Genomic DNA, 27,860 nt, shown 5'->3' with positions numbered 1-27,860 from the left:
ACACTGCAGAGTTCTGATGAACTGAACGCGGTTGCCTGGTTTCCTCTGTCTTTCTGAACACCAATTATGTTCTCAAAATCACCTTGGAAATTGAGAAAGGATGCTTGGTGTTCGGATTCTCATTCAAACAATGTACTAATGATGACCCCCGCCTCTCGCTTTTAATAGGCAGCGCCGATTAAAATAATTTACAATGTGTCTGTCAGCAGAAACAGCAGACGAGATGTTTAAATCAGTTATAAAACATCGCTTATCGATAGTGGTTAGTGGATAGTGGCAATCATGTGAAAAAACAGCCTCTTAGAACCCAGGTTTAAGAAGCGTAGTTGTTAATTCTACATTTTAAAAGCAGAATAATGATTCATAATTCCAAAATCTTCTCTCTCCAAACCACACATGAAGAAGCTTTTATTTTGAAATGTGCGGATCCGGAAGCGGTCTCCAGTTAAGGCCAGCTTCTCACTTCCTGGATGGTCGCGGCTAACAGTGTTCCAGGATGAAAACACTCATTTTATTCAGCTTTTTCTCCACGTATTTACTGGCAAACTGCAGTAACATCGAGGTGAGCTAAGATCATTGGTTCACACCTCAGAATAGTCAGGTTTTAATTGTAATTTCGTTGTATTTGGTCCTCAATGCTGTTGCTTTGTCAGCCTCTGCTGCTGTCACTTAGCTAGCTAGCATTCACCTGCTGGGGGATGCTGAGCCTGGACCGAGTTTGAGATTAAAACATTTAAATTATATCAGTTAATTCGCCTCTTTCCGTATGTTATCCAGGATAAAGCGGGCCAGTTCTTCAGCAGCGGCCACACTAACAACTGGGCCGTGCTGGTGAGTAATAACAACAATAACAACAACAAGCTAAGTGACGTTAACATGGCGACACGGAGCAGAAACACTGATGGCGGATGTTGTATGTGTTGTGTGTGTGTTTGACGTGCAGGTGTGTACGTCCAGGTTCTGGTTCAACTACCGCCATGTGACCAACAGTCTGTCTGTGTACAGAAGCGTCAAGAGGCTGGGCATCCCTGACAGGTACCTGAGATAAGAGAGCTTTAATCTGAACCTTATTCTGTCATAATATAATGCACAGTGTATATGTTTATGACGTCCTCTGCTCCAGCCCCGTCTCTCTGCTCCAGTCTTCTCTCCAGCTGTGTCTGTGTCTTCAGTCTCCTCTGCGTTTGTCTCTTCACAGCCACATAGTCCTGATGCTGGCTGACGACATGGCTTGTAACCACAGAAACCCAAAGCCTGCCACAGTGTTCAGCCACAAGAACATGGAGCTGAACGTGTACGGCGACGATGTGGAGGTGGACTACCGCGGATACGAGGTCGGCGCACGTTGTCTAGCTACCGTACCGGACACACACACACACACACACACAAACACACATACACACGCACACGCACACGCACACACACACACACACACACACACGGAGGGTTATTGTTGTTAACTACAGCATCTACACAGAGTAAACTCCATTATTCAGATGTGTGTGTTGTCCAGGTGTGAAGGGTGAGGTGGGGCACAGATTGCCGGGTGTTTGCTGTGTTTGTTGAACAGGAAATGACTTGATATCATTTGCATCTTTAAATCCAGAAGCGCCCAAGTGTTATGTTTGTATCAAACAAAGGTGACGGCTCGTCCGCTCTTTATCACTCTGTTTGTGTTTATTGACTCTGCTTCTACTGGTGATTAGGAGAAGAAGTGCAGCACTCTAGAGGCCATGTTTGATGTAATGAGAACAGAAAACAAGCAAACTAAACATCACTTTGTGTCCCATCTGTGTTTCAGGTGACAGTGGAGAACTTCCTGCGTGTTCTGACGGGCCGTCTGCCGCCCAGCACTCCTCGCTCCAAACGCCTCCTGTCTGATGACCGCAGCAACATCCTCATCTACCTGACAGGTACTTACAGCAGGAGGCACAAGGCCGTGTCCATCAGAGTTCAGGATTAGAATGGAGAGAGCAGTTTAGCATCGACACTATAATGTGATGAGGAACATAATGTGTGTGTGCTGGCGTTCCTCACAGGCCACGGTGGGAACGGATTTCTGAAGTTCCAGGACTCTGAGGAGATCAGTAACGTGGAACTGGCCGACGCCTTTGAACAGATGTGGCAGAAAAGGAGGTAAATAAAGCGATGAGACCTTGCAGGACCAGGAAGTGAGATCAGAGACATCGTGCCAGTCGACTTCACTTCGCCTTTCTTTTCCCCCTGAAGACCAATTAGCTGGTGCAACCTGCCAAGGAAAGCATAAGGGTGTGAAGCTGTGTGTGTGTGTGTGTGTGTGTGTATGTGTATGTGTGTGTGTGTGTGAGTCTTTGAATGTAGTATATCTACCAGGATGCTCCTCTGAGATGTTCTAACTCTACTGGCAGGAATCAAGAACCTCGTTAATTGATTGTTTCCGTTAACAACAGCAGCACTATGATGTCATGGTGTTAACAAGAACCACACGTCTGTACTGTAGATGTGTTTCATAACATACTACTCTCTTGTCTCTTGTAATCCCTGTATTTAATGGCCTGTATGATATGGGTTCCAGTTGCTACGGTGCCTCATTTGTGATTTGATGCAGCCCAGATAGATTTCTGCTGCAGCTCCTCTCTTCAGTCGTGTGATCAGAGAGTCGGGGCCCCAGTCTGCTGAGTAACAGCGCGGTGACATCGCCTTTCATGCTGGAACCGCCAGCTCCCATTGCAAACTCCCAGTCACCATAGAGACTCTGCTGCCGGTGCTTTTCACTGTCCCCAGATGTCCTCAGTTCAGTCAGCTGGACATACAAATCTGCAAATGCGTGACAGTGAACGCCTCCTTTCATAGAGAGAAAGGGAGGAAGGAAGGAAGGAAGGAAGAAAGGAAGGGAGGGAGGGACTGAGAACGTGTGTGTGTGTGGGTGTGCAAAAGAGAACTGAATGGAGCTGTTGGTTTTCTTGATCACCATGGCAACTGCAGAGTGAAAAATGAGTAAAAGTGTGTGTGTGTGAGTGATGCCATGTCTTACTGAAACAATTTGAATGTTCGTTCTGTACTCTTAAGCTCTCAATGATGTCATGTTAATATTGGTTAGGAGACTTGACAACAATCGTGTGTGTGTGTGTGTGTGTGTGTGTGTGTGTGTGTGTGTGTGTGTGTGTGTGTGTGTGTGTGTGTGTGTGTGTGTGTGTGTGTGTGTGTGTGTGTGTGTGTGTGTGTGTGTGTGTGTGTGTGTGTGTGTGTGTGTGTGTGTGTGTGTGTGCGCTCCACAGGTACAACGAGCTGCTCTTCATCATCGACACCTGCCAGGGCGCCTCCATGTACGAAAGGTTTTACTCTCCGAACCTCCTGGCTTTGGCGAGCAGTCAGGTGGGGGAGGACTCTCTGTCGGTGAGTCGTCTGCTTTCACACTGAAGCCACAGATAACCAATGGTGTCTGAGCGTTAGCTTTACAAGCTCCTGATCCCAATCACGCCAACACGTCTTCAGCTGCCAGGAAACGGCGTTCAGCGGAAGCTACGTTCAAACATCTGAAAAGGCAGCAAAAGCAAATGTTAACCCCTCCAAGCGTGATGGTTTTGACTCATCTGCCTGTTAGATTTGTTCTTCTCGGATGGTCGGACATTTTGCCTTAAGCTGTTCTTAAAAAAGGCCTGTGATGTGTGATTTTTGATCACAGAGCAGACATGAAGCGACGGGGAGAAACAGGAGGAGGCTTAAATGCAGCACATTCAAAAGTTCACTTGACAATGTGAATTCTCCCTCAGTGATTATTCTCCTCAAACTCATTCATTCATGAGTGGCTTCAGAGGAGCAAAAAGCCTCTTCCTCTCTGCTGCAGCATACAGATGTCCCTCATTCCCTCACCCGTAATCTGTGAAACTTCTTCCAGCTTGATTAGAACACAGTACAGTACAGAGTTTATGATTGATCTATTAGTAGTAACTGTTAGATTCAGTTCTAAGCCCTCTTTACTCCCCTAAGCTCTCAGCTGAGTGTAAGCGTCTGTTCTCCACTCCCACGTTACAGAGTGACACCTGTGTCGCTCCTCACTCGCTGCCTTCATCATTCCTTCCCCAGGCAGAAGTGCGGCAGACTTTACACACACACACACACACGTTGTCAACATATTTATCGTTTGACACCATTAGAGACGGAGGACCTGTGGCAAGACCTCAGGTCCTCTAGGTGCTGACGCCGTTACATACAGAGGAGAGAAACCCTTTAACCCCGTCGCCTCTCCTGTCTCCAGCACCAGCCTGATCTGGCCATAGGAGTCCACCTGATGGACCGCTACACCTTCTACCTGCTTGAGTTCCTGGAAGACATCCACCCTGCCAGCAAAGCCAACATGAATGACCTGGTGAGGCTCTGTGTGTGTGTGTGTGTGTGTGTGTGTGTGTGTGTGTGTGTGTGTGTGTGTGTGTGTGTGTGTGTGTGTGTGTGTGTGTGTGTGTGTGTGTGTGTGTGTGTGTGTGTGTGTGTGTGTGTGTGTGTGTGTGTGTGTGTGTGTGTGTGTGTGTGTGTGTGTGTGTGTGTGTGTGTGTGTGTGTTGTTCTGCTCAGTTACTTAACTAGTTGAACAGTTGCCAGTGACCTATTTGTTATGAAAAGAACAGAAAGATGTGATGTAGCTACAGAGGGAAAGCAGTGTGTCTGAGCTGTGCCACCACCGTCTCCTCCTCCTCCTCCTCCTCCTCTCTCTACTGTCGTAAAGTTATTGATCCTAAAGCAAGCAGATGAAGGTCACACGCTGCCCTCGCTGGACCCCCACGCTTGAAACAGAATGTGTAATATTGTTTGGTTGTTGGCGTTTGACACTTGATGGTGGAGCTGTTGAGTACATGCTGCTCTGGGCCTAAGCTCAGCCTCAGCAGCTCAGCCTCAGCAGCGCCTCCGCTTTCATCTCCCTGGCAGTCCTGCAGAGACGGATCCACCGGCCCCAGCTCGACCCCCCCGCCCCCCCGCCTCATCCTCCCTCACAGCTCCAGTCCAAACACCTCTGTCTCTAACTCGGGCACTGCGCTCTGATGAAGGCGCATTATTCTCTGCTGTTTTTCTGACCATGCGCTCTTTGCGCTCGTTCCAGTTTGTGGAATTAAAGATCAATAATATGGATTCCTCAGACGAGCCCATTAGCTGTTTTTTAATCAGGGCAGCAAAGGCTTTTCTCTTTAATGGAAACCTGATAGAGAGGAGGTTCACCTTTGTTTATGGTCTAACTTTTGTTTTGTTTCCGTGGATACATTGAAGCCGTCGGTGGTTGGAACAGGACGGACATGACCGGTGTGTTGCTGTCTGAGTGTTGGTCACGTCCTACGCTGTGTTGCTTTCAGCCCAAAGCCCTGCCAGCATGAGGAGTGTGTACAGTACCTGTGTTTGTTCACGTTTGTTCTGAGAGTCCCCAGTGGGTCTGGAGCCTCTGGCAGTGTTCACACCGTTTCCATTGAACCGTGCAGCTTAGCTAAAGGCACAGCGGCGTTCCTCGTTCCCTAATCCTCTGTTTGTGTTCCCTCTGCCTTCTCTCCCAGTTCAAAGTCTGTCCCAAGAGTCAGTGTGTGTCCACCCCTGGCCACCGCACCGACCTTTTCCTGCGCGACCCCAGGAGCGCCCTCATCACGGACTTCTTCGGCAGCGTCCGCAAAGTTGAGATCACCATGGAAACCATCGACCTGCCCGAGCCCGTCCAACAAGTGGAGGAGACGTAAGCTTAAATTTCATGTTTCCGTCAGTGCAGTGTTTCATTTACATTAGTTATAGGAGTGACTGATCATTTGTAATATACTTTAGATATGAAAAGCCAATTTCTTTTTGTATCTTTTATTGTTATGGCCCTGATAATACTCGTCAAACTAGTTCAGTTGTGTTTTGGGGAGCTTATAAATGCGTTATCATGCTGACTGATCTCTTCTCTCTGCCGAGCACAGTGTGAAATCAATGTTCTTATATTCCACTTTCTACATCACCCCAGAAAACATGAGCAGTGAGACGGGGCCCAGGTTGAGAGAGGAGCAGCTGTAATGCTGACTGATCTCTGAGCCTGATCACAGCTAACCTCCATAAAGAAACGCCAATAGATCCTATCAGCTCTCATTTAGCAATATGGATTCCTTTACTAATGATGTGTTGGGTCCAGTCTATTGTTTTTGGATGGTGTACTACACAGTAGACGTCACCATGGCGACCCTTTGTATTATATAGTTATTGATTATTGAATTTAGTACATATTTTACATTATATAGTGAGAAGAACCATATTAGATGTGTGTTGATGTGGCGCTGCTGGGTGGTAAACTCACACACACACACACACACACACACACACACACACCATTTGTCACACAGCAATATAGCGCCCCGCCCCCTCACTGACTCTTCTGCGATGAGCGAGCCTGAGCACTAGATGGCGGTAGAGAGCCGTCAAACCCCCTCCCGTCGTCTAGCTGAACTTTCTCCGTGTTCCCGGTGAAATATTGTTTGCTGACTCATGTGCGCCGAATCTCACACACACTAATCACACTAATCCTGTAATAAGGACAATCAGCAGGGCTTTAGGAAATGAACAGCTAATGCACCAGAGCGACAGCAGCCAGCCGGATCTGGACTCAATACGCTCCGCATACAAAACAAATTGCTGTCCTCCCCCAAACAGATGTGAGGGGAAATTAAAACCTTATTCACGATTCCACTCTCCAAACTTCAATTAATTCCATTAAGGTGGATTGTAATTGAACCACAGGGAGGTATTGTAGTCGGAGCGTCGAGTGTGGATAGCTGCTAATTAGCAATTGGAGGCAATTGCCGTACCGACTTCTGATATTAGCTGTTTTGGCCGTGGGCTGGTTTTAGTTATTGCGTTCAACTTCCCCCATTACCTTTATAATTGATTAGGGCAGAAGCACGGTATCTGCTGAGCCTCCGTGCCTCACATAAATGACTCCGGCGGTGTTATTGAGCCGGCTGTTGCTCTAATTCAGTCGTAGAGACGGGCGTGTCTTATCTGCTGCTCTGATGTAAGAAACCAGCAATCCCTGTTTGATAGTTAATTGAGTTTACGCATGCAGGAAAACACCGGCGGCTTCTCTCAGGAATTAAGACGGCTACAAAGAGTTAAAGTACAAGATCCGGAGGAGGGATTTAGCGGCGGTCTCTGTCATTTTGTAGGCCGCACCGCAGGGGTCCAGGAACACGGCTTGTGCCAAAACCTTCCACAAAACAGTCACACACAACGACTACAAACCTCCTCCGAGAGCTCCGGGTGGAAGCCCCCGGGTGAAGCTAAGTAATAGAGTTCCGTAAGACCCTGCAAAATGTGTGTCCCATCTGTACATGCGGAGGAAAGATCACAAATGTCCTCTGAACAAGCTGTTATTAAATATAGTGCAGATTTAATCCACTTTTCTCAGCTCAGTTGGCCACTCAGACAAGTGGAGGAGGAGATTTAGAGAAGCTGTGAGCCTGTGTGTGCTTGTGTGCCTGCCCGAGTGTGTGTGTGTGTGTGTGTGTGTGTGTGTGTGTGTGCTGCTTCTCTTAGTCATTGTCATGCTCGCTTTGTCCTCTGACTCTCATCCCTCTTTTCTCTTCTCACCCAAGTCCAATTGCTGTTTTTCTCACCGGCCCTTCCATTAGGTGAATTACACTCGGCGGAGGGAGAGGACGTTTTAATGGACCCCCTCGCTCCTCTTCATTATACAACACGGTCAACACCGTAATGAGATTGTGTAGTTATTCACCGGCAGCTGTAGGCGGGCGTTGACCTGAACACGTCTTCTTCTCGCCGACCGCACAACTCCCGGGATAATTGCGTTACAGTTAAAACCCGTCAAGTAACAAGAGCATTTCATGTTTCATTGGGTTATAAAGTAAACTTAATGAAATTCATGATGTATTACTTCAAATATACTCGCTTTGGTGTAAAATTATACAGGCTATTAACTGAACAGATGTTGTCAGTGTGTTTGCCCCAAAAGATGGCAGCTGGAGACGGCGGCGGCGGCGGCGGCGGCGGCGGCGGCGGTTCCAGAGCCGAGTCGCATCCATTAGAATCAATTTAGCAGATTGAAAAATTCTCTCCAAGAGGTTTTTAATGGAAAAAAACTAAGGTGGAAAGTGGTTTGGATGGAATTAGGCTCGGTGTCAGGCTAATTGAAAGAGTGGGCGGGCGGACGGGGCGGCGGAGTGACGGCGTTGCTCTCGACAACAAGTTTGCGGTGGCAGGAAGAGCTCCGACCTGTCTCTCTGCCTGCCTGTCTGTCTGTCTGTTAGAACATCTTCAGACCTGCTGCACAGACACGGTCAGGAGAGGCAGAGTGTGAGGAGGAATATCAAACAGTAAAGATCAACGTTTGTCCGGCTTGGTCCGTAAATTAACTTGGGAAATTTTGGATAATCCAGTGGGTGTGGCCTATATGGAGGATAGATAAGAGGGGTGGATGGGCGCAAGGAATCCAGAAAAAAAGGAATGCGGATTCTAAGACATATAGTTCAAAAGTAATCAGCCAAAAGGTAAAACTGGCAATTACAGCGCCACCATCAGGCCAAACATCTGTACCAAAATGTAACAGCTTTCTTTGCTTGATGATGTCACACCAGCCGCCTAGTGTCATTAAAATGTGTCGGTAAGGTTTTAACACACAAACAAACACGACAGGTAAGATAGTGTCCTTGGCGAGGAAGAACAGGACGACAGAAGCCAGAGAGAAAGGAAGGAGGGAGGTTGAATATGCGGCGACAGGAGAAAAGGTGCAGAGAGAGAGAGAAAGAGCCCGGCGAGTGTTTGGAGCGGAGCCACGCGGGCTCAGCAGGGGAGATGGCCCACTTTGGCTAATCAAAGAAAGTTCAGGTGAGACAGCTGCGGCAGAGAGACAGACCCTCAGCTGAGCAGCCACTCAGGCGAGACCTTTAGGGCCCAGACGCTTTCCCTCCCGTCTGAGTGTCTCTCTGCAGACGAGCGGGGGCGCTGCAGAGAGACACACACACACACACACACAAACGCTTGGCACGTCCCCCGAGCCAAAACGCTGAGAGGGACTTGGGAAGCGGTTTGAATTGTTGGATGTGATCTCGGTTCGACTCACGCCAATCTGTGATGGCTTTGATACTAAAGGACTTTGCACGGTTTGGTACTGTAAATGTTTGGGAGGAGGAGGAAGAGGGGGAGGAGGAGAGTGAAGGTCTAACGATGCTGAGAGCAGCTTTATTTCTGTTGGAGTGACGGCTCTGTCTCTCTCCGCTCTTTGTTCTTCTACACCTACAACAGGCGTTTGTGTGGGCGTGAGGTGAAGGTCTATCTCGTCGTTCTCCAGAACACATGGATAACGATCGTGGGAATGTTGGCGCTCTCTGCCCGCTGTAGGTCGTCCTGTTTGTTCATTCAGGGCCGCAGACGCTCTGTAGTTGCCGCTCACCGAAAATCAAAGGCGACTGTTTCCAGCAAACGAGCTTTGATAAACCGACCGCGCCGCTCGGCGTCGTACAACCGAGAGACGACCGGACGGAAAAAGACATAAGAGGAGGAGAAACACAACTCGGACCGCGTGATAGTAGCTGACGGCAGATGTGAAAATGGATTGCTACAGGAGTTTGACGAGCTGATGGCACGCTTTCTTCGCCCCGTATCTCAAGTATCTGTTCTAGCTATTTTAAAATATTCCTCCCTCTACCTAAAGAGCAGCTTTGCAGTGAGGTAGAGTGAATCTGAAGGAGCGGCGTGTCTTTATTGTACCTTAAATACCGTCTAATTACCTGTTCACTTTGTGTTTGAGCTCAGAAGAGAGGAACATTAAAGCCTCGCCACTTCACATCTGAAAGGTTTTAATCATTTTGACTCGCGTTAGCTGCCGCGTGTCCGTCAGCTGTCACGTCTCCTTTTCCAAAGCGTCCCTGAGCGAGACACAGAGCCCCGGCCTGTAATACCCGGGTACGAGCCGCTGCTGTGACTCACCCTGTCGGCTGAACGCTCCCGATACACACCCCGTCTGTTTGTAACTTTCACCGCACAAAGATCCAAGGGTGTTCCAGTCTCAGCTTTCCAAAGATTCCTGCAGCTCTGGATGTAGTCTTTGTGTTTGCACGTTGAGCCGCCGCGTTCCGTCTTACAACCGAAGTGTGTAAGTCCTTGTGCGGTGGCCTTTGATACAAGGTGATGTTGTGATTGTTGAATGCGCTCCTCAGTAAGCACACGCACTCAGGCTGCTCAGACCACAAACTCTTAAATCACACACACACTTAATAGGAATGGCAATCGCTTCATTTGCATCCTTGTCCACCCACTGCATATCGTTGATCCAACTCTGAACTCATGTGCCAATCACACACATGTCATCAGCACAAACCCAAACTCTGAGCCTGACAGCTCCTTTGTTCCTCGCTGAATAACTCTGCCCCACATAACAAAAGCTTCATGTTTCCACTGTGCACTGTGTGTGTGTGTGTGTGCGTGTGTATGTGTGTGTGCAGTGTTCTTACTTTAGGGAACTACTAAAGAGGGCTGTTATGTCTGTGTGTGTGTGTATTTGCAGGCCTGTGTATGGAGAGTTAGAGAAAGAGACGTACTCCTATGTGGACCAACTGCCAGTGTCTGAGATCATCCATCAGGTAAGGGACACACACACACACACACACACACACACACACACACACACACACACACACACACACACACACACACACACACACACACACACAACACAACCCTCTTTAGCAGGGTGGGTCAAGTACTTCTCAGCTCCTCTCCTGGTCGCACAATGAGGTCACGCTGACATAACGCAATTACCAGCTCCATCTTAGCCCTCATGAGTCACAGTCACACTTAAGACTTTGATTTATCTCAGGAGAAGAAGAAGAAGATGTGCAGTTGTCTCGTACTGTATTGATTATTAAGCCCATTGCCTCCACATGGTGTTAGAAGTGAACATTGAGGGACAGAGGAGGGAGGGAGACAAAGATGAAGAGACAGCATCAGACTACGCAAGCTCGCTCTCGCTCTCGCTCTCTCTCTCTCTCTCGCTCTCGCTCTCGCTCTCGCTCTCTCTCTCTCTCTCTCTCTCTCTCTCTCTCTCTCTCTCTCTCCCCCCCCCCCCCCCCCCCCCCCCGGTTTGCAATTGCATCTTTATGGATCAGCAGGGAGAGGAATATTCCAGTCCGTTCTCTGGTGGGAACATGAAATGATCGGCGGCTATTCAGCGTCTAAAGCGAGCCGTCAGACGGCTGTGATCATGAAACTATTCACGGGTGTATGTTTCATCACACACACACACACACAGGCGTAACTGCGGCGTGTCCGCGCAGCTTAAATGTGAATACGCTTAACTTTCCCCTGCGGATCTTTTGACTTATGCCGTCCCGCCCGCACTGCAGGCAGTTGAAGGAGCCAACTCTGAACGGTAGCGTCTGTTTGAGCGCCACCTTCATATTTATGAGGGCGCATGCTGCTGCATAGAGAGACGCTCATTCAGCCGGCTCTTATTTAACGCCCCCGTCCATGCTTCTTCCTTAATTCGGGCACGGAACCAAATTTTTACGTGCAACATCCACAAACAGATGCCTTTGTGCGGTTTCCATGGCGATGGCAGTAAGTGTGAAATGCGAGCGTCTCACGGTCACAGTGAAGCGGACGCCCTGAAGTCTGTCAGGGGCTGGAGCCAGGCGAGGGATGGAGCGCCCGGTGTGTGTGTGTGTGTGTGTGTGTGTGTGTTCTGACTTTCACTCAGCTTGACCTTCACAAAAGAAGAACGCACATTCCTGCTCCTTGCACATTTGGAACATGTGCTCCGCCTTCTGATAGAGAGGCTCTTGTCCTCCGTTTGTCACATGCAACTTCAAATCTCAGGTCACAGAGAAACAACGCCGCCATTGTTCAATCGCTCGTGTCATTAGAAACGTTTTTGTGTGTGTGTGCGTGTGCGTGTGTGTGTGTGTGTGTGTGTGTGTGTGAGAATGTAGAAGAAGAGTCTCTGCATTCTCAGCCCTTCATTCTGATACAGAGGAAGTTTGTGTGATGCTGGTTGTTCCATCACAGAGTCTGGAGTCACATTACCAAGCTGTGGTCGGATCCATTAGAGGGGATAATGGTTCACATTTGAGATGATAAGGGCTCAGATTTCAGTTGCGTCCTCCCTTTGATTCGTCTGGCGGACGCCTGGAGGAAATGTGAGCGCTGCTGAGCGGGCGATGCTGATGTTTGCTAAGGTCTCGTCTCTGATCTCATCCCCGCAGAGGGACGCTAAACTGTCTCAGCTTCTCAGAGCGGAGGTCAGAATCCAGCCCGGCCGTGTAAGTGGTTCAACCAAATCAGAAAAATCCCGAGGTCCCAGCGATGCCGACGTTTTGGCTGACATCAACTCTGGTGCGAGCAGAGGTGTCACAGTCAGTTGGCCCGGAGAAATGAGTCTGACCGCCGGCCCCCGGCCCTGTCGGACGCTTATTGAGTATTGTGATGGGAAACAGGAGGGGTCTCCACGCCCAGCGGCACTCTGGGAAATTAGTTGAAGAGTGCCTCCCAAAAAAAAAAGAGGAAAAGACCTGGCAACCACAGACGGGTTCACAGCTCCTGCCTGCTGCTGCCAGCGCCCGGCCACATAAAGTGTGGAGGCAACACAAAGGAGGCGCCGCATTACTGCAAGCTTGCACACACACACAAACGCACACCATTAGGCATCTGTTGCCCGCTGCTCGCCACGATACATCTTCCTCTTTTCCTCCCTTTTTTTTTTCTTCTTCTCCCTCTTCATCTTGGTAGTTTTGTTATCCCCCACCCTCATCTTCTCATAAATGCACACACACACACACACACACACACACACACACACACACACACACACACACACACACACACACACACACACACACACACACACACACACACACACACGTCAGCTCGATGACCCCCTGCCAAAGATATTGGATTGTGTGCTGGAGCTGGGCCCGGCTGCAGACACACACACACACACACACACACACACACACACACACACACACACACAGGCTCATCTGTCTCTGCCCCTCACCAGGGTCCATCTGCACTCCTGTCCGTCCAGCTTATTGACAGCTCTCCTAGTTTGTGATGAGCTGTCGTGTCGTGTCGTGCGTGTGTGTGTGTGTGTGTGTGTCTTCCCCCTGAGATATCTTTGTATTTGCCGCACTGTGCCGCCGCTCTTTTTGTCTCCGCCGTCCATCAGATGCGCTCATCTGAACGACTCGCTGCGATTGAATCTCATAATCTTTGATGTTTGATACGGGCGAGTAGCAGAAACAAATCCTCCCTGGTTGTTTGTCCTTCTTCCAATCCCTCGCTCCTTTTGTTAGCAGACCGGGCGACGGCTGTAATAGAAAAGTCATCGGCCTGACTGACGGTGCATATATATACTGTAAAGATGACACCGCACACACACACACACACACACACACACACTTCCTCTGGTGTGTGTGAGGAGTTGATTAATGCACTGTCACCGCTGGCTGTTGCCTTCATGGCGGCGTCAGGCTGAGTCCTCCTCTTTCTTTCCTTTCTGACGCCCGATCACAATATGTTTCGGCTCTGCAAATTACGACAGCAGTCACTTTCTCTCCTCTGGTGTGTTCTGTCTTATTTCATTTTCTCCTCGCCCCTGCAAGTCCCTGGCGTCAAATTGTTATTTGTTCTTTTGCCAGCTTGACGCCCGGCACCATATGGCTCCTGAGAGTTGGAAGTAGAAACAGCGAAAATTAATGCTTTGTACGCCCCCCCCTCCCCCTCTCTCTCCCCCTCTCCCTCCCTCCAAGTCCGTCATTGAGCTCCTTCCCTTCTCACTCTCCATCCTCCTTCTTTTTGGGCGCCGGGATCGCGACCTAGGTTCCATTTTGACTCTGTCCGTGTCTGAAAAAATGCAGATTCCTTTCACCTCAGAGTCGAGTCGTTAACTTCCTCTTTATTTAAGAGCGGCGTGCCGAAACAAAGCGAGTCGGTCGTGTAGATAAACAGCAGATGTTTTTCCTCGTTTACAGTGACACATTAAACACACACACTACTGAGATGTCACAAAACAATCAAGAGGAGAGAAGAGAATCATCTGCAGCCCATAATTACTGCATCTGTGCGAGCGGAGAGAAAGAACCGTCTCCCGTTACTTTCACAACGCAAGAATCAAATCTGCTCTGTAATTATTTATTTGTCCTCTGCATTGTGAAGAGGATGAAGCTCTTCTTAATTAATACGCCGCCTTCAGCGCCGCTCATTGTTTCTCAGCATCTGCACACTCCCACACACTTTGACCTAGAATTTTTAGTTCCTCGCTTGTTCCTCGCAAAATGTCCGGCTCCCTTTTTTGTTCGGTCACGGCAGCGTGGAGGCGTCGCGTTTTTGTTTTCTCCGTTTGTCACCTCAAAGACGAGCCGACTCCTTTTTTCTCGTGGCGTTCTGGTAGATGTGTGGGATTTAAAGTGAAATAAAGAGCGGATTTAGATTGAGACGCAGCCGTCGTTCGTGCCGGTGCTGGAGCCGTGCAGACAGACAGGCAGGAAGTAAACCCACACTCTGAAGGCTTCTAAGCTGTGAGAGTGGTGATGTGTGATGAGGTAATCGATGTGTAAAGCAGAAAACAATAAGTAAAGAGCAGAATAATGTTGTTGAGGTCGGTGGAGTGGGTTCTAAGGACACGTCTTGTATGTTTGTGACATTCAGAGCAACTCAGGCCTGTGAGCAATGAAGGATATCAACATAGAAGCACAACACACTCAGCAAAGACAGGATTGCTTGCGATGACCTCATCTCTTCCCGGAGGCCAAAGCCCGCCGACCGTCAGGCAGCGTTCATTAGAATGAGCTTCCTCCTTCTCTTAACGATCGGCAATGACAAACAATCTAGCCACTTGCGGGAAGAACAAGCGAAGTATCCGTCGCTCTCGCCGTTCCAGCGCTCGCCGAGAGGCCTCGCAAATGTCGAGGCCGAACGGTCGCGCTGCATAATGGCCACGGCCGCGCCTCCCGCCTGAGTCCGGCATAAATCCCTGCAGTTGTGACCTTGGAGCGCTCTTGTGTTCGGCGGGGCGATTCCAGACTTCCCTCAATGACCATTAGCGTCCGGCGCGGCCATGTTAATTATCTCCGATCAATCAGGTGGGTAGCCGTTAATTGATTCCACCGGCGAATTGAATAGGAAAGACAAAGCGTGCGTGTAATGGAGGCAAAGGTGCAGCGAGTATCGTCCTTGGCAACGGGACGTGAAGAGGAGCGTCGGAGAAGGCAAACATCGACTTCTGCCTCCTCTTCACTAGTTTCTCCCATTTCTTCATCTCTCTCTCTCTCTCTCTCTTTCTCTCTCTCCTCACCTCCTATTCTCTGAGTCGCACTCATGGTTTCCTAGGCTGCCGTTATTGTGGAAAAAATATCGATTTCCCTCTCAAAGTAATAAAGACCTTTGAAGCGGCGGAGCGCCCGTTGCTGTGCGTTTGCTCAGCCGGTCAGATGTGAGAATTCAGGCGCTGCTGCTGTTTCTACGTTCGATGACCTTCTTGGAGAAACGGCTTCAATGACAAATCTCCCTCATTATTCCCGGCCGTCTGGAGCAATCATCTTCATCTTCACAGGTTCAGGCCGAGTCGTGCATTTAGATGTGACGTTCAGGGGCGACGTGGTTATTAGAGGTTTTTAAAGGAATATTTTGCAGACTGTAGAATAATCTGCTCGCCCCAACAATCCACTATCTGACCTCAGACTCCTCGTAAAGAATTTGATGATGCGTTTCACATTTTCACCCGGGTGCTTCTCTCCTTTGTTGTATCCTTCTCTCTGCCTCCGTCTCTCCTCTCTCCTCTCTCTCTCCTCTCTCCTCTCTCAACATATGCTCCTTCCTCTGTTCACTCTGCTGACGTGGCTTCCCGTCACAGTCCATCCATCTCCCCCTGTTCCTCCTTAACCCCCGAGGGGATGGCTCACACACACACACACACACACACACACACACACACACACACACACACACACACACACACACACACACTCGCACACACCTCTACTTTCCATTTTACATGGAGGTCAGCCACCCGTGATCTCCTCGCCCAGCCGCTCCTCTCTTATGAGCTTCCCGGAGGACTTCCTGCTTCTTCGTCTGCCTCTTTAACCTTCAGAGTTCTGTCCTCGTCCCGCTGCCAGACACTGCGGTGCTCAAGCTGTGAGCCGTGACCCCCAACAGGAGCGCAAACCCCACTGAAGTCTGTCTCTACAAAGTAAAGCTAAAAGGTAGAGAGGCGGTAACAGATGCAGATGACATTCTCGCCGGTTGGTCGTCTCCTCCTCCCCGCCGTGCCGCTGCGGCGTACCTGTTTGAGTATCGGAGGCGAGCAGCTGTTCCCTCGCCGCACCGACTCACAGGTCTGCGTCTTACCCCGATTAAGGATTGGAGTGATGGCGCTCCTCCGTGTCTCCTCGGCTCTAACTCCTAACTCTAACTCCGTCTATTTGACCGGAAAACACGCGGGGGTGACGACTCAAGCAAGCGGGGAGAAATTCATTGGAATTTGAGGAGAGGCCACCAGGCGGGCTCTGGGGTTTGAGCTGCAGCGGATCTGCGTCTGCGTCTTTGTGCGTCCGGTCTGAATGTGGTGACGGTCTCCTCCTCCTTTCCCCTCTTTTTCCTCCTCATTGTTTTCGGCTTTAAAGATTTACGCTCCAGTCTTCCCCCCTCTGCAGCTCTAAACAGCTGCTGATGGAAAACCGTAGGTGGGCGTTGGGAGCAGACGAGGCGCTGATAAAGCCGGCGTGCGCCACCTGGCCAACGTGGAAGGAAAGCAAACGAGTCGCTGGCGTGTTTGTCACAATATGGCGAATATCAAAACGCAGCAGAAAGGAGATTGAGTGTTTTCTTTCATCAATCAGGCGGGTTGATAAGTGGGTTGATCCGCTTCACCGCCATTGATCTTTGGCGTTCGCTCAGCAGCCGCCGAGAGGACGAGCCGCGGATCCACGTGCCACATCTTCAACCGCAGAGGAACAGCCGTCGTCTGGTTGGCCGGCGTATCGCTTTAATAATCTGACAGTAGGTTCAGGTTGAGCGTCGGCGGTCTTATCTCTGAGCTTCTCCTCCGTTCAATTATTCCAGCCCCGGCTCCCGGCGGAAACAAGGACCGCTTTCTCACGCCGTAACCCGCAGCTTAGTTCCCGTCGGCCGCTCGCCACGTGGAGCCCACTCCATAATTGGCCCCCGTTACCTCGTCGATCCTCTTTCCTCTGATTCCGTTTGCCGTCTGCAGCCGTTTGACTTCCTCATCTGACCGAGTTAGGAAAGAAAATAGAAATAGAAGCAAAGCTGTAAAAGAGCAAAATCCGCCGCTGTGCCAAAGCCCGGAGCTTAGGGACGCTGCGGCTCACACACGCCTCCCCCGCCTCCCCCGCCTCCGCTTTAGCATTCCACTCTGCCAGCGTGGCTCTATTGATTTGACTTGATTGAGCTGTTAAATAAATTTGGGCGGGGGGGGCGAGGACGTAATCCAATTTTACTGCTGTCCTCAGTCTTTCTACTTTGGGAAATTGTCCTGGCGTAACCTGGAGTTTTGGACTGAAAAGACCGCAGACGGCTCACGGAGGCTCGCCCGGCCTCCGCAGGGCCGATAAGGAAATGTGAAATTACCCCGCCGCAATAATAAACCCCGCACAAAGACTCGCTTCATGTGTTAAACTCCCACACGCCGCTGCCGCCGCCGCCTGGTACAGGGAGACGCTGCCGTGTGTAAGGACGTCCACAGAGAGACTATTGTGAGACGCAGGTAGGAGGTAGAACGCTCACACGCTGCGTTTACTGAGGAATTATGGGGCAAAGAGAAAAGTGTTGTGGTAGTTAATCTGGCGCCACACACAGACACACACTCTGCCCTCGCCTCTCTTCTGTAGAAGTGTGAATACGGCGGCGGCCCTCATTGTGCCGATGCAAACGGATCACCGGGACGAGACGCAGAGTGACAGTGTGTACGTTAAGAGCTCAGGGTCTGATTTCATTAAAGTGTCCATGAGGTCGTCTGTATGCAGCAGCAGCTCGCCGCGTCTGCTTCAGGGGTCGGAGGTCGGGTTCCTGAGCGCGCGTGCGCGCGGACACACACACACACACACACACGCACACGCACGCGCACGCAAAGGTGACCCTGGGTTTCACATCATCTTGTCCTGAAATGCTCGGTCCCAATCAAGGCTCAGACATTGTGTGTGTGTGTGTGTGTGTGTGTGTGTGTGTGTGTCTCCAGTTAGTAGTGAAACACGTGTGTGTGTGTGTGTGTGTGTGTGTGTCCTAACTCATCTCTGAGGGACAGATGTTCCTGATGTGTGTGAGCAGCACTTTAGTTTATAACGGAGAGATTTAACCCCCGAGGAGAGGAAAACAGTCAAACTGTGTGGGATTGTTAAGTAGCCGGCTAATTAATGAGGGCTAATGAATTAATGACTGATTCAGTCCTTTAATCACCTCCAGGTGAAGTGAAGGTGAGGTTTCAGGAGGATGAGACCGAAGTTCAGAGACCATCAGGAGGGAAACTTTTTTGGAGGGCGGGCGGTCAGATTACAGCCTGATGGGGGCGCTGTGATGAGAACACACACATCTGATCACTGAAGAAGAGGTGGAGCCTTCATGTGGCTCTCTCTCTCTCTGCCTCACTCTCTCTCTCTGCCTCACTCTCTCTCTCTGCCTCACTCCCTCACTCTCTCACTATCTCTGCCTCACTCTCTGCCTTTCTCTCTGCCTCACTCACTCACTCACTCTCTCTCTCTCTATCTCTGCCTCACTCTCTCTGCCTCACTCCCTCACTCTCTCACTATCTCTGCCTCACTCTCTGCCTTTCTCTCTGCCTCACTCACTCACTCACTCTCTCTCTCTCTATCTCTGCCTCACTCTCTCTCTCTGCCTCACTCCCTCACTCTCTCACTGTCTCTGCCTCACTCTGCCTTTCTCTCTGCCTCACTCTCTCTCTCTCTCTCTCTCTGCCTTTCTCCCTGCCCCACTCTCTCTCTCTCTCCCTGCCTCACTCTCTCACTCTCTCTGCCTTACTCCATCACTCTCCCTGCATCACTCTGCCTCTGCCTCACTCTCTCTGCCTCACTCTCTCACTCTCTCTGCATCACTCTCTCACTCTCTCTGCCTCACTCTCTCACTCTCTCTGCCTCACTCTCTCACTCTCTCTGCATCACCCTCTCTCAGCCTCTCTCTCTGTCTCTGTCTCTGTCCCTCTCTCTCTCTGTCTCTGTCTCGCTCTGTCTCTCTCTCTGTCTCTGTATCTCTCTCTCTCTCACCCTGCAAACTGAGTGAGTGTGTGTAGTGTGTGTAGTGTGTGTAGCCGTGGATGTAATTCAGAGCTAGTCGATGTATATTTGGCGCTGTGGACAGAGGGAGACGGATCTCTAAAGTATTTATGCAGCTTTACTCTCTCTCTCTCCCGCTCTCTCTCTCTCGCTCTCTCTCTCTCGTGTGTGTGCTCAGGCGGACTTGCGCGTCTCGCCGGCGTGTTCATCCTCTTTGCTGCCGCCTTCCTCAGACTTGTGGCGTCCTAAATGGATAATGGCAGCTTGTATAGGGAGGATAACAAGGATCTCTGGAGGGCCTCCTCTCCTCCCCGCCTATCTGAGGGAGATTCTTATTTATTTATTTATTTTTTTTAGAGGTTAAATCTCATCTCTCTCTCTCTCTCTCTCTCTCTCTCTCTCTCTCTCTCTCTCTCTCTCTCTCTCTCTCTCTCTCTCTCTCTCTCTCTCTGCCGAATATTGCCCGCACATTAGCATATAAATGTGCTCCCTGTGAGACGTGTGTGTGTGTGTGTGTGTGTGTGTGTGTGTGTGTGTAATACAGGACAGATTTAAAAGTATAATCGTACACAAAGTGATGATGTGGCAGCCAACGGGACAAACACAAGACATGGGAGGTGTGCTGATGAGCTCCACCACCCACTGACGAGTGTGTGTGTGTCTGTGTGTGTGTCTGTGGTTCTGTGCCTGCCTGTCCATGTGAATGACAGAACAATCAAGCGTGGCCTCAACGGGAGAAAATGTACACAGACTGTGACTAACTACTCTCTGTCTGTCTCTCTCTCTGTCTCTCTCTCCCTCTCTCTCTCTCTCTCTCCCTCTCTCTCCCTCTCTCTCTCTCTCCATCAGAAACCCAAGCAGAAGAACTGGCACCCCCCTGACGGCTTCATCCTGGGCCTGTGGACGCTCATCCTCATGATTTTCTTCAAGACGTACGGTATCAAACACCTGAAGCACGTCCTCTGAGGAGCGGCGGGTGGAAAACGCGTGACGGGAGAAAAACATGGGCTGCAGAGAATTTCACCACTGACTGTTTGGACACAACACTCAGGCTCAGTCAGGGGGAGACGTCAGCAGCCCCAGCTTTAATGAGTTAATTAGAATGTATTTAAAACACAACACTACACTGGAAAGTTTGTTTACTTTTCTGTCTTTCCTTTTGATTTCCCCGGCTACTGAGGCTTCGTCCTTCACGCCTCCGGACGTCTGAGGCGTGACGCGGGAGGAGGCGGCGGCGTGAACGTGGGAGCGATCACGTCTGGGCCTCACTTGCGGCCGTCACAAACTTGTTTTTGTTTTAATTTGAATCAGGCGAGGAGGAGGAGGAGGAGGCACGACGTTCCCGCTGATCGCCCGGATGCGATAAGAAGCCGCGCTGCCTTTTGTTTCCCCACTTTGGAACTGATTCCTCTCCGGTGAAGCGTCGTAAACATTTGTGTGTTTATGTCACAGGAGACATTTTAACGTCCCGACTCCTCCCGTCGTCGCCCCGATCCCCATCTTCACTTCCTCTTCTCATTCCGCCCAGGTTCTGTTTACGTTCTCCTGTCAGATTCTCTTTTCCCTCCACGTCGCAAAAGCCTTGATTTGTCTGAAAATGCACCGGATCGCATCGGCAGATAAGAATTTAATTTATTTGGAGGGCACTGCCGCTCTGCATATTCCAACCCGCTAACCCTTTCCCGTTTAAGCACCACTCGGAACGCCGGGAAAGGGAAACGTGTGAAGAGGGGTTGCTGATTGGCTGTGAGTGGGCTGTGGAGAGATTACTGTTTAATGTCTCCCCTGTCCATATACATTACAGCCCTTGACCGTCTCAGAATGCTTGTAAGGGATAACAATCGCACGTAATCCCGTCTGTGGCGATGGGGCCCATCCACTTTCCCATTCGCCAAATTGCCCTCCCTGTGGAAACATCCATTAGCTCCCCGGCCGTGTTCTGGGCCTGATTGTATTCCGGGTGATGGACAGCTATTTCCCCGGCCATTCTGCGTCTGGCGCTGGGGCGGTGATAAGTGAGTGATAACCTAGTGAGCCGCCCTTCGTCCCAAATGAATCTCAACTACGACGCCTCTGCCGACGCTGTGTTTTCCCTCCTTTCCCTCCTTTTCCCCTCCTTTTCTTTCTTATTTCCTGTTTTTGCCTCCTTTTCCCTCCCTTTTCCCTCCTTCCCCCCCTTTCCCTCCTTTTCCCCCCTTTTCCCTCCTTTTCCTTCCTCTTTCCTCTTTTTGCCTCCTTTTCCCTCCTCCCCCCCCCCTTTCCCCCCTTTCCCCCCTTTTCCCTCCTTTTCCCCCCTTTTTTCCTCCTTTTCCCCCCTTTCTCTCCTTTTCCTTCCTCTTTGCTCTTTTTGCCTCCTTTTCCCCCTTTCCCTCCTTTTCCTTCCTCTTTCCTCTCTTTGCCTCCTTTTCCCTCCTTCCCCCCCCCCCTTTTACCTCCATTTTCCCTCATTTTTCCCTCCTTTTCCCCTCCTCTTCCCTCTCCTGGCACGACATCCGAGTAGCAGCAGAGACAAATATTCTCTATTATCACGTCTGCCTGCGAGTGCAAAATGTAGAAATCCTGCCACAACAACAGGAGACGCCGCTGTGACCTTCAGACGCGACAATGGGGGAATTAAGTAATAATATTACAAGGAAATGGAATTAAAGAGTCAGGTGCTTAAATCCTGATTGTCTTTTCCAGCTCATTGCCGGACTCGGCGTCTGAAAACGAGGCTGCTAATTGTTTTCTCGCCCCGAGCCTGTGAACAACCGGTGACAACTCAAAGCGGCGTCGTGCGTGGTTTACTGATGCGGCGAGGAGGACAAACATGACAGCAAAGTGTGGAGGAGTTTAGCAGAAGGAAGCCGTCTGTGTTTTCACTCAAGGGCAGACACTCCTTTATGTAATTTACTGTGGATGAGAGTGAGATTAAAGAAAACAAACAACAATAAAGTGACTAACATCTCAAAACTGGTCTGGTTTATTATTTATGAAGAAAGTAAAACCTGTAGATATTTCATTTCCCTTCTAGCAATAAATTTGACTCTAATTTGACCTAAAGAAACGAGATCAGATCATCGTTAAACTTCCTCCTGGGCCTCCTTGTTGCTGCAGTGATTGATGGTCAGAACCTGTGGAGGTTTATGAGCTGCTTTAAGTGGAAGACGGATCAAACCAGAAATGAGAGCGTGTGTGTGTGTGTGTGTGTGTGTGTGTGTGTGTGTGTGTGTGTATGTGTGTGTGGAAGCAGCAGCAGCTGCGTCAGCCGCTGTGCCGCCTCCTTCACATTACTTATTTATTCAACACTTATTTCTTCCCCCTTTTCTTATTTCCTGTAATCTTTCCTCTCCTGCTCTCCTTTCACTGAGGCCCAAACCTGCTCTATTTCCTGTTATAATCAGCCAAATTAAAGAGGATTAAGCATGGAAGTAATCGATCTGAGTGTTTATTCTCTTTGGAAGTAGATTGAGCTTCTGTAAAAACTTCTGCTGTACATTTTGAGAGCCAATCCGGATGGCGGGAGCTTTATTTTGAAGCTCGCTGCTCGAGCTGACTCGCACACCTGTTCTCTTGTTTTCCCTGCTGGAGACGTTTCAAGCAACACAGCCTGCTGCTGCCTGTCTCCTCCACTCCTGTCTGATACTTCAGAGACGCTGCTGGGGCTGTATATACTCTCCTCGCTCACGTTGTAGCCGTCTGCAGCACGCAAAGATTAAAGCCGCCCTATCTCAGATGGATTCAAAACTCGACCTCATCTCCCTCTCCTTCCCACTTCATCGGATTGGATGTGAAAGCACACACAGGCCCTCGCCAGCCACCTCCTCCTGCGTCGCCATGGTTCCCGCCGCGCTCCTAAAGATCATCGCCAGTCTTCCTCCACCACACCTGAGGACCCAGCGACAGGCCCGTATTAAAGCAGCTGCCTTCAAAGGGACAGCCAGGTCTCGGGGAGGAATCCGCTCTGAATGTGTCAAAGCGCGGCTCGTGTCTGTGTTCACACGGAGACACGCAGACATCAGCCCCCTAATGTTACACACACGTACACAAAGAACAAGCACACACTGTTTGGAGAGTGTATATATATATATATATATATAGTGTGTGTGTGTGTCAGAGGTTTTACTATTTCCATGGTAACTATTTCTCTCCCACCCTCGTCAGTAAGCCTCTGCAATGTCAATCATTCTTAATGATAACAGTAATTTTAGCAGTGACGGATTTTCATTCAGGCCGCAACAATAGCTGAGGCACAAATTGCACGCTCACTTGTGTTCACATTTAAATGAGGCTGTTTCACTTTGTGTGGTTTTTTTTTTTTTTTCACTTTTAGCACGAGAGCGACATAATAACACAGAGAAACTGCGCTGTGATTGTCGGGCAGAAAAGCCGGCGGTGAATTCGAGAAGCTTTCCTTTTTATTTGAAGCGCTTTCACTCTATAAAGCAGAGCTGAGCGACGCTTCTATTAAATCAACCAGCAGTGTGTGTCAGACGTTAAGTGGTGTTTGGCATCGATTGGAGAAATGCTGCTGCTGCCCCCTGTGGGAGTTTGAGAGAATTGTGATTGGATTGCATCAGGATCTGCTCCACATAAAGCTGATGTGTCCTCTCAACTTCCAACCTGAGGATGGAGCGATGACGCTGCTTTCAAAAATCAAATTTGACATTTTGTGGACAGCCCATGTCTTCCCCTAAGAAAGAGGCCTCTTTTATCTCATTTTCTAGTTCCACCTTTCTTTCTACCGTCTCCATAAAAAGAGACAAAACCCTAAACAATAAATGGACTCTTTAAATTTTATTTCTAGGTCCCATCTGGGAATGGAAGCTGTGTCCTACATTCTTGTCCTGTAACCTCCACCGGGCCATCAGCACGTTCACTTTGACAGCCTCCATAAAAAGGGTTAAAGCCCCCGAACCCTAACTGTAACGTAAAGAAAAACAATAAAATGAGACAAAACTGAGCAATAACTGTGATTTTCACAATTCTGTGAAAAACTGTGTGTGTCTATTGGTTTGGTTTATGGAGTGAAAAATAAAGGCAGAAAAATCAAATAAAAACAGCTAAACCGTCTTATTGGAGGTGGGGATTGAAGACATGTCTCCAAAGGCCTAGAGGAGGAACAAAGAGTGTTTCAGCCGCTCTGGCTTGTGGAGTTAAAAATAAAGAAAGAAAAAAAAAAAGAGGAAATAAAACCCAAATAAGCCAAACAAAATAAAATAATGTATATTCTTATTATATAGCGTTAGGGTTAGGGGTGGGGCTAGAGGTGTTCTGGATCAGTTAAAAAAAAAGGAGAATTCTGTACTTAGTTGTTTCATTTTGGATTGTTCTGTTGGAAGCGTCCGCCTGCTCCTCACCAAAATCCAGTAAAACTGTGAATCTGTTTTGCGTTAAAACCATTGTGGAAGAAACACAACAACACCTGTAACAATACCTGTAACGATTCCCTTCAATCAGGAATGATGGAGCCAAATGGTAATTTGGTAAAAAAAGATTCCATCTGCCACTCTTGGATTGTAACATTTAGCCGTGTCTCACACTGATTTGTGTTCTGATGTGATGTGTAATGAGTTTGGTGATGTTAGTTCCTTATAATGTGACTTTTTTATGAACAGGATTAAACTGCAGCATTGAGCGGTTGGCCTGACCCGGCTCATAGTATTTGATATTATGATCTATAACGAGTGATCATTAATCTTTAATGCGCAGGCAATACTTTTTATTGATCCGGCAAAGGCTCAACCGGTTCATGATTGATGTCTTCATGATCTTGGCTTTCCCCCCTCGTTGAATATTTCACTTCCCTTCATTACCGTGTAGCGGCCCCTTGATCTATGCGCCTGATCTGCAGAGCGATCGGCAAATGGAAAGAATGCTCCTGACACTCGTCGGGCTGCGGCCGCGGTCACAGGTTTATTTTTAGCCCTGCGAGTAATGAGAAAGGCCTCGTAGCCTGACGGAGTCTCATTACTATTTCAATATGACACAGGCGTCACGTACGAAAACAAGACAGGAAGTCACAGACGTTGAGGCCCTGCTGAGGCACTGAGTCGCTGTCCTCCATCACATCTGTACACTTCATTTTCAGCATCGCTCCCTAATGTGCAAAATGACATTAAAGGCAGCGAACCCATGAGCAAACCTGTTTAGCTTATCTTGTACAGCTAATACTTGTACAGTTAACATTGGAAGGCCATAAGATCCATTGGTGTGGAGTTTGGAGATAAATTTAATTTTGGTGAAATTCTCCGAAATGTCAGTGTAACAATGGACCACATTTTTCAGCTTTGTGAAGGATGAGTCTGAATTTTATTTGTCCCTGTGGAAATTGTTGTAAAACATGTTGTCCTTCGAGCCGGAGTTGAACCAGCGACCTAAGGATGCCTGGTTTATGCCACTACAGTCCTCCGCTCTGCCAACTGAGCTATCGAAGGGTTAAAGGTGCTCGACACATATCAGTGTAAGATGGAGCAAATGGGTCATTTTTTTTAAACAACCTTATCTTGGCCAAGGAAACAGCTGGAGTGTTAGAATGTCACACACAGCATCTGGAAGGTGCGAGGATCCACTGGTGTGAGTTTGGAGAAAATTTTAATTTCGGTCACTTTTTCATAAAACCTAATAAATATGACATTGATTGATCGGCCCGTATCTTGGCCCATATTTTTTGTCTTCCTGCCAGCGCTCATCGGCACGGCAACCTCCTGCCAAGTTTCCCCACCGGCTGTTCAATCACATGGCACCATGACATCACACACACACTGGCAGACACACTGCTGTGATGATACACTCCACAACCATTTCATTTCTTTATCGAAAGAGCTCAACCAGACAGAGATGTATTATGAAAATAATGCAACTACAATTTCATTCCAGCAGTTTAAGCACTTTATTCAAAATCCACTTCCAAAATCCAACACCATCATGAAGCCTGCAGTTATTAGTTACTAATGAAGCCTCGTACACACAGACACACACACACACACACACACTACACCACTTCTATTGTTAGATCCCTGTACGATCCACACAGCAGCCAGAACGTCTACATGCACTTAGAAACTTCATTTGCACTGCGATGACGGAACTCATCGGGTTTGTTACAAACATTATGTGTGAAACAGGTACTGATCAACTTACACATGGCTGAATCTGAATAGTATTCAGTCACAGTGGAGTACTGAGTGCATGTACACGTACTGGGTGTGGTCTTGTCTCTACAGGACTCATCAGGGACAGAGGGACACCAAACGCTTTGGCTTGTTGTTGTTTTGAATGAGACGTAAAGTGAAGCAGCCAGGTGTCCCTCCTCCTCCTCCTCCTCCTCCTCCTCCTCCTCCCTAACCACATCCTCCCTCTCTTCCCGGGGCTTCCCAAGACGTTCCCAGGCCAGACAGATCTCATCTCTGATCTCCGCACTGTGGTCTCCTCCCAGCTGAACACACTGCTTAATAACATGAATGCACCAGCGATGGAAATCAAAGACCCAGACCCCCGACCTGAAGCTGAAGATGTGACGTGATGAAGTTTACATGGAGACAGGATCCTCTCTCCTCCGAGCCTCTGCTGCCAATGTTTGAGAAATAAAATGAAAATACACTGTTTTTATCTGAAGCCATTTTGAATGTAAAGTATGACTCTGCAGAGTAATGACTCAGCAGAATGAAGCTCAGTCAACAGAATGAAAGAATGAAAACACTCAAATCAAGCTGTAATAACTGCAGAACTCATTCAGTCAAGCCTTTACTCTGCTCCTCAGCGTCCCGGCCCGCCTTTGTATGCAGCGTGATCCATCAGGTAAACATAAAGCACACACACACACACACTCCCACACACATACACAAACAAACAGCAGGTGGGAGTAAGAAAAACAAACTGCATGCACAGAGAATGAAGTGTGTATCCATGTTTCCTTCACTTTACAAGACCTGAGCCTTCAGATCAGAAACAACTGGAGCTGCAGAAAGAACCAAAGTCTATCAGTGTTCACTACTTCCTGTATGTGTGGGTTCCCCCCCCTGTCCCCCGCCCCCCGTCCCAAACACGCCCGCACTGTCCTCTCCATTTCACACTTGCAGTCCCTTCTTCGTTTGAATCCCCCTTGTGTTTTCCACGTCTACGCCTCTTTCACGTCTTCTGGGCCACAGAGGTCGCAGCCGCCGTCGTCGCCACTGCCGCCGCTCCCGCCGCTCCCTCCAGTGTCCAGTTGGTGGCGGCGGCGGCGGGCAGGGGCGGCGGGCTCCAGTCCGGCTGGTAGAAGTGGATGTCAAACGTCCGCGCCCACTTGGCGAAGACGCGCTTCTCTGTGATGAAGCGGTGGTGGCTGCCTCGCCGCCCGCGCTCGTGGGAGATGTACATGGCGCACTCGTCGGGCCCGTGCGGCTCGTAGTAGTGGTACGGGACCGAGTAGTGCTGAGGCTCCCTGAGGGCGAGACAGAGAGCGAGAGAGAGACAGAGAGAGAGAGAGAGAGAGAGAGAGAGAGAGAGAGAGGGGAGATGACACGTTTGACATTTCAGAAGACTTTGATGAGTCACTTCAGCTTCACCGACCGCCTTTCTAAAATTGCCGCGGGGAGCCGGACGCTCCTGCATTCATTAGTCTGTCATTTATATTTAACTCTTAACACTTCTAAACGCC

At 49.2% G+C, this 27,860-nt stretch overlaps 2 protein-coding genes and 1 non-coding gene across 3 annotated transcripts in view; 1 reads left to right on the top strand and 2 right to left on the bottom strand.

Moving 5' to 3' along the window:
* Positions 1-449: 449 nt before the first annotated feature.
* pigk (phosphatidylinositol glycan anchor biosynthesis, class K) lies at positions 450-22,182 on the top strand. Its single transcript, XM_076148348.1, has 11 exons — positions 450-562; positions 778-831; positions 944-1,035; positions 1,199-1,334; positions 1,802-1,913; positions 2,040-2,136; positions 3,258-3,375; positions 4,238-4,348; positions 5,516-5,688; positions 10,504-10,579; positions 20,090-22,182. Exons 1-11 carry the CDS (start codon positions 497-499, stop codon positions 20,204-20,206), a joined length of 1,152 nt encoding a protein of 383 aa, XP_076004463.1. The 5' UTR covers positions 450-496; the 3' UTR covers positions 20,207-22,182.
* A 3,386-nt stretch (positions 22,183-25,568) lies between these two features.
* On the bottom strand, positions 25,569-25,656 carry trnay-gua (transfer RNA tyrosine (anticodon GUA)). Its single transcript is given in 2 exon segments — positions 25,569-25,604; positions 25,620-25,656. It is a non-coding gene; the product is annotated as a tRNA-Tyr (tRNA).
* Positions 25,657-27,318: 1,662 nt separating this feature from the next.
* st6galnac5a (ST6 (alpha-N-acetyl-neuraminyl-2,3-beta-galactosyl-1,3)-N-acetylgalactosaminide alpha-2,6-sialyltransferase 5a) overlaps positions 27,319-27,860 on the bottom strand; it is a 33,027-nt gene continuing 32,485 nt past the window's right edge. The window contains exon 5 of the mRNA XM_076148347.1: positions 27,319-27,644. Within this exon, the coding sequence (XP_076004462.1) occupies positions 27,350-27,644 (295 nt within the window). The 3' untranslated portion in view covers positions 27,319-27,349. The remainder of the gene's footprint in view (positions 27,645-27,860) is intronic.

This window comes from Genypterus blacodes, unplaced genomic scaffold, assembly GCF_046128005.1.
Source record: "Genypterus blacodes isolate CSIRO-AG114 ecotype Tasmania unplaced genomic scaffold, CSIRO-AGI_Gbla_v1 ptg000005l_1, whole genome shotgun sequence".
Lineage (NCBI taxonomy): Eukaryota > Metazoa > Chordata > Actinopteri > Ophidiiformes > Ophidiidae > Genypterus > Genypterus blacodes.
The sequence above is the reverse complement of the archived record's forward strand: the minus strand, read 5'-3'. Positions and strand labels throughout refer to the sequence as shown.

Bases quoted from the DNA above. Each gene is read 5' to 3' on its own strand.
- pigk (XM_076148348.1), top strand. From the start codon at position 497: ATGAAAACACTCATTTTATTCAGCTTTTTCTCCACGTATTTACTGGCA. The intron at 563-777 runs GTGAGCTAAGAT...TATGTTATCCAG, and splicing joins CAAACTGCAGTAACATCGAG to GATAAAGCGGGCCAGTTCTT. The intron at 1,914-2,039 runs GTACTTACAGCA...CGTTCCTCACAG, and splicing joins CATCCTCATCTACCTGACAG to GCCACGGTGGGAACGGATTT.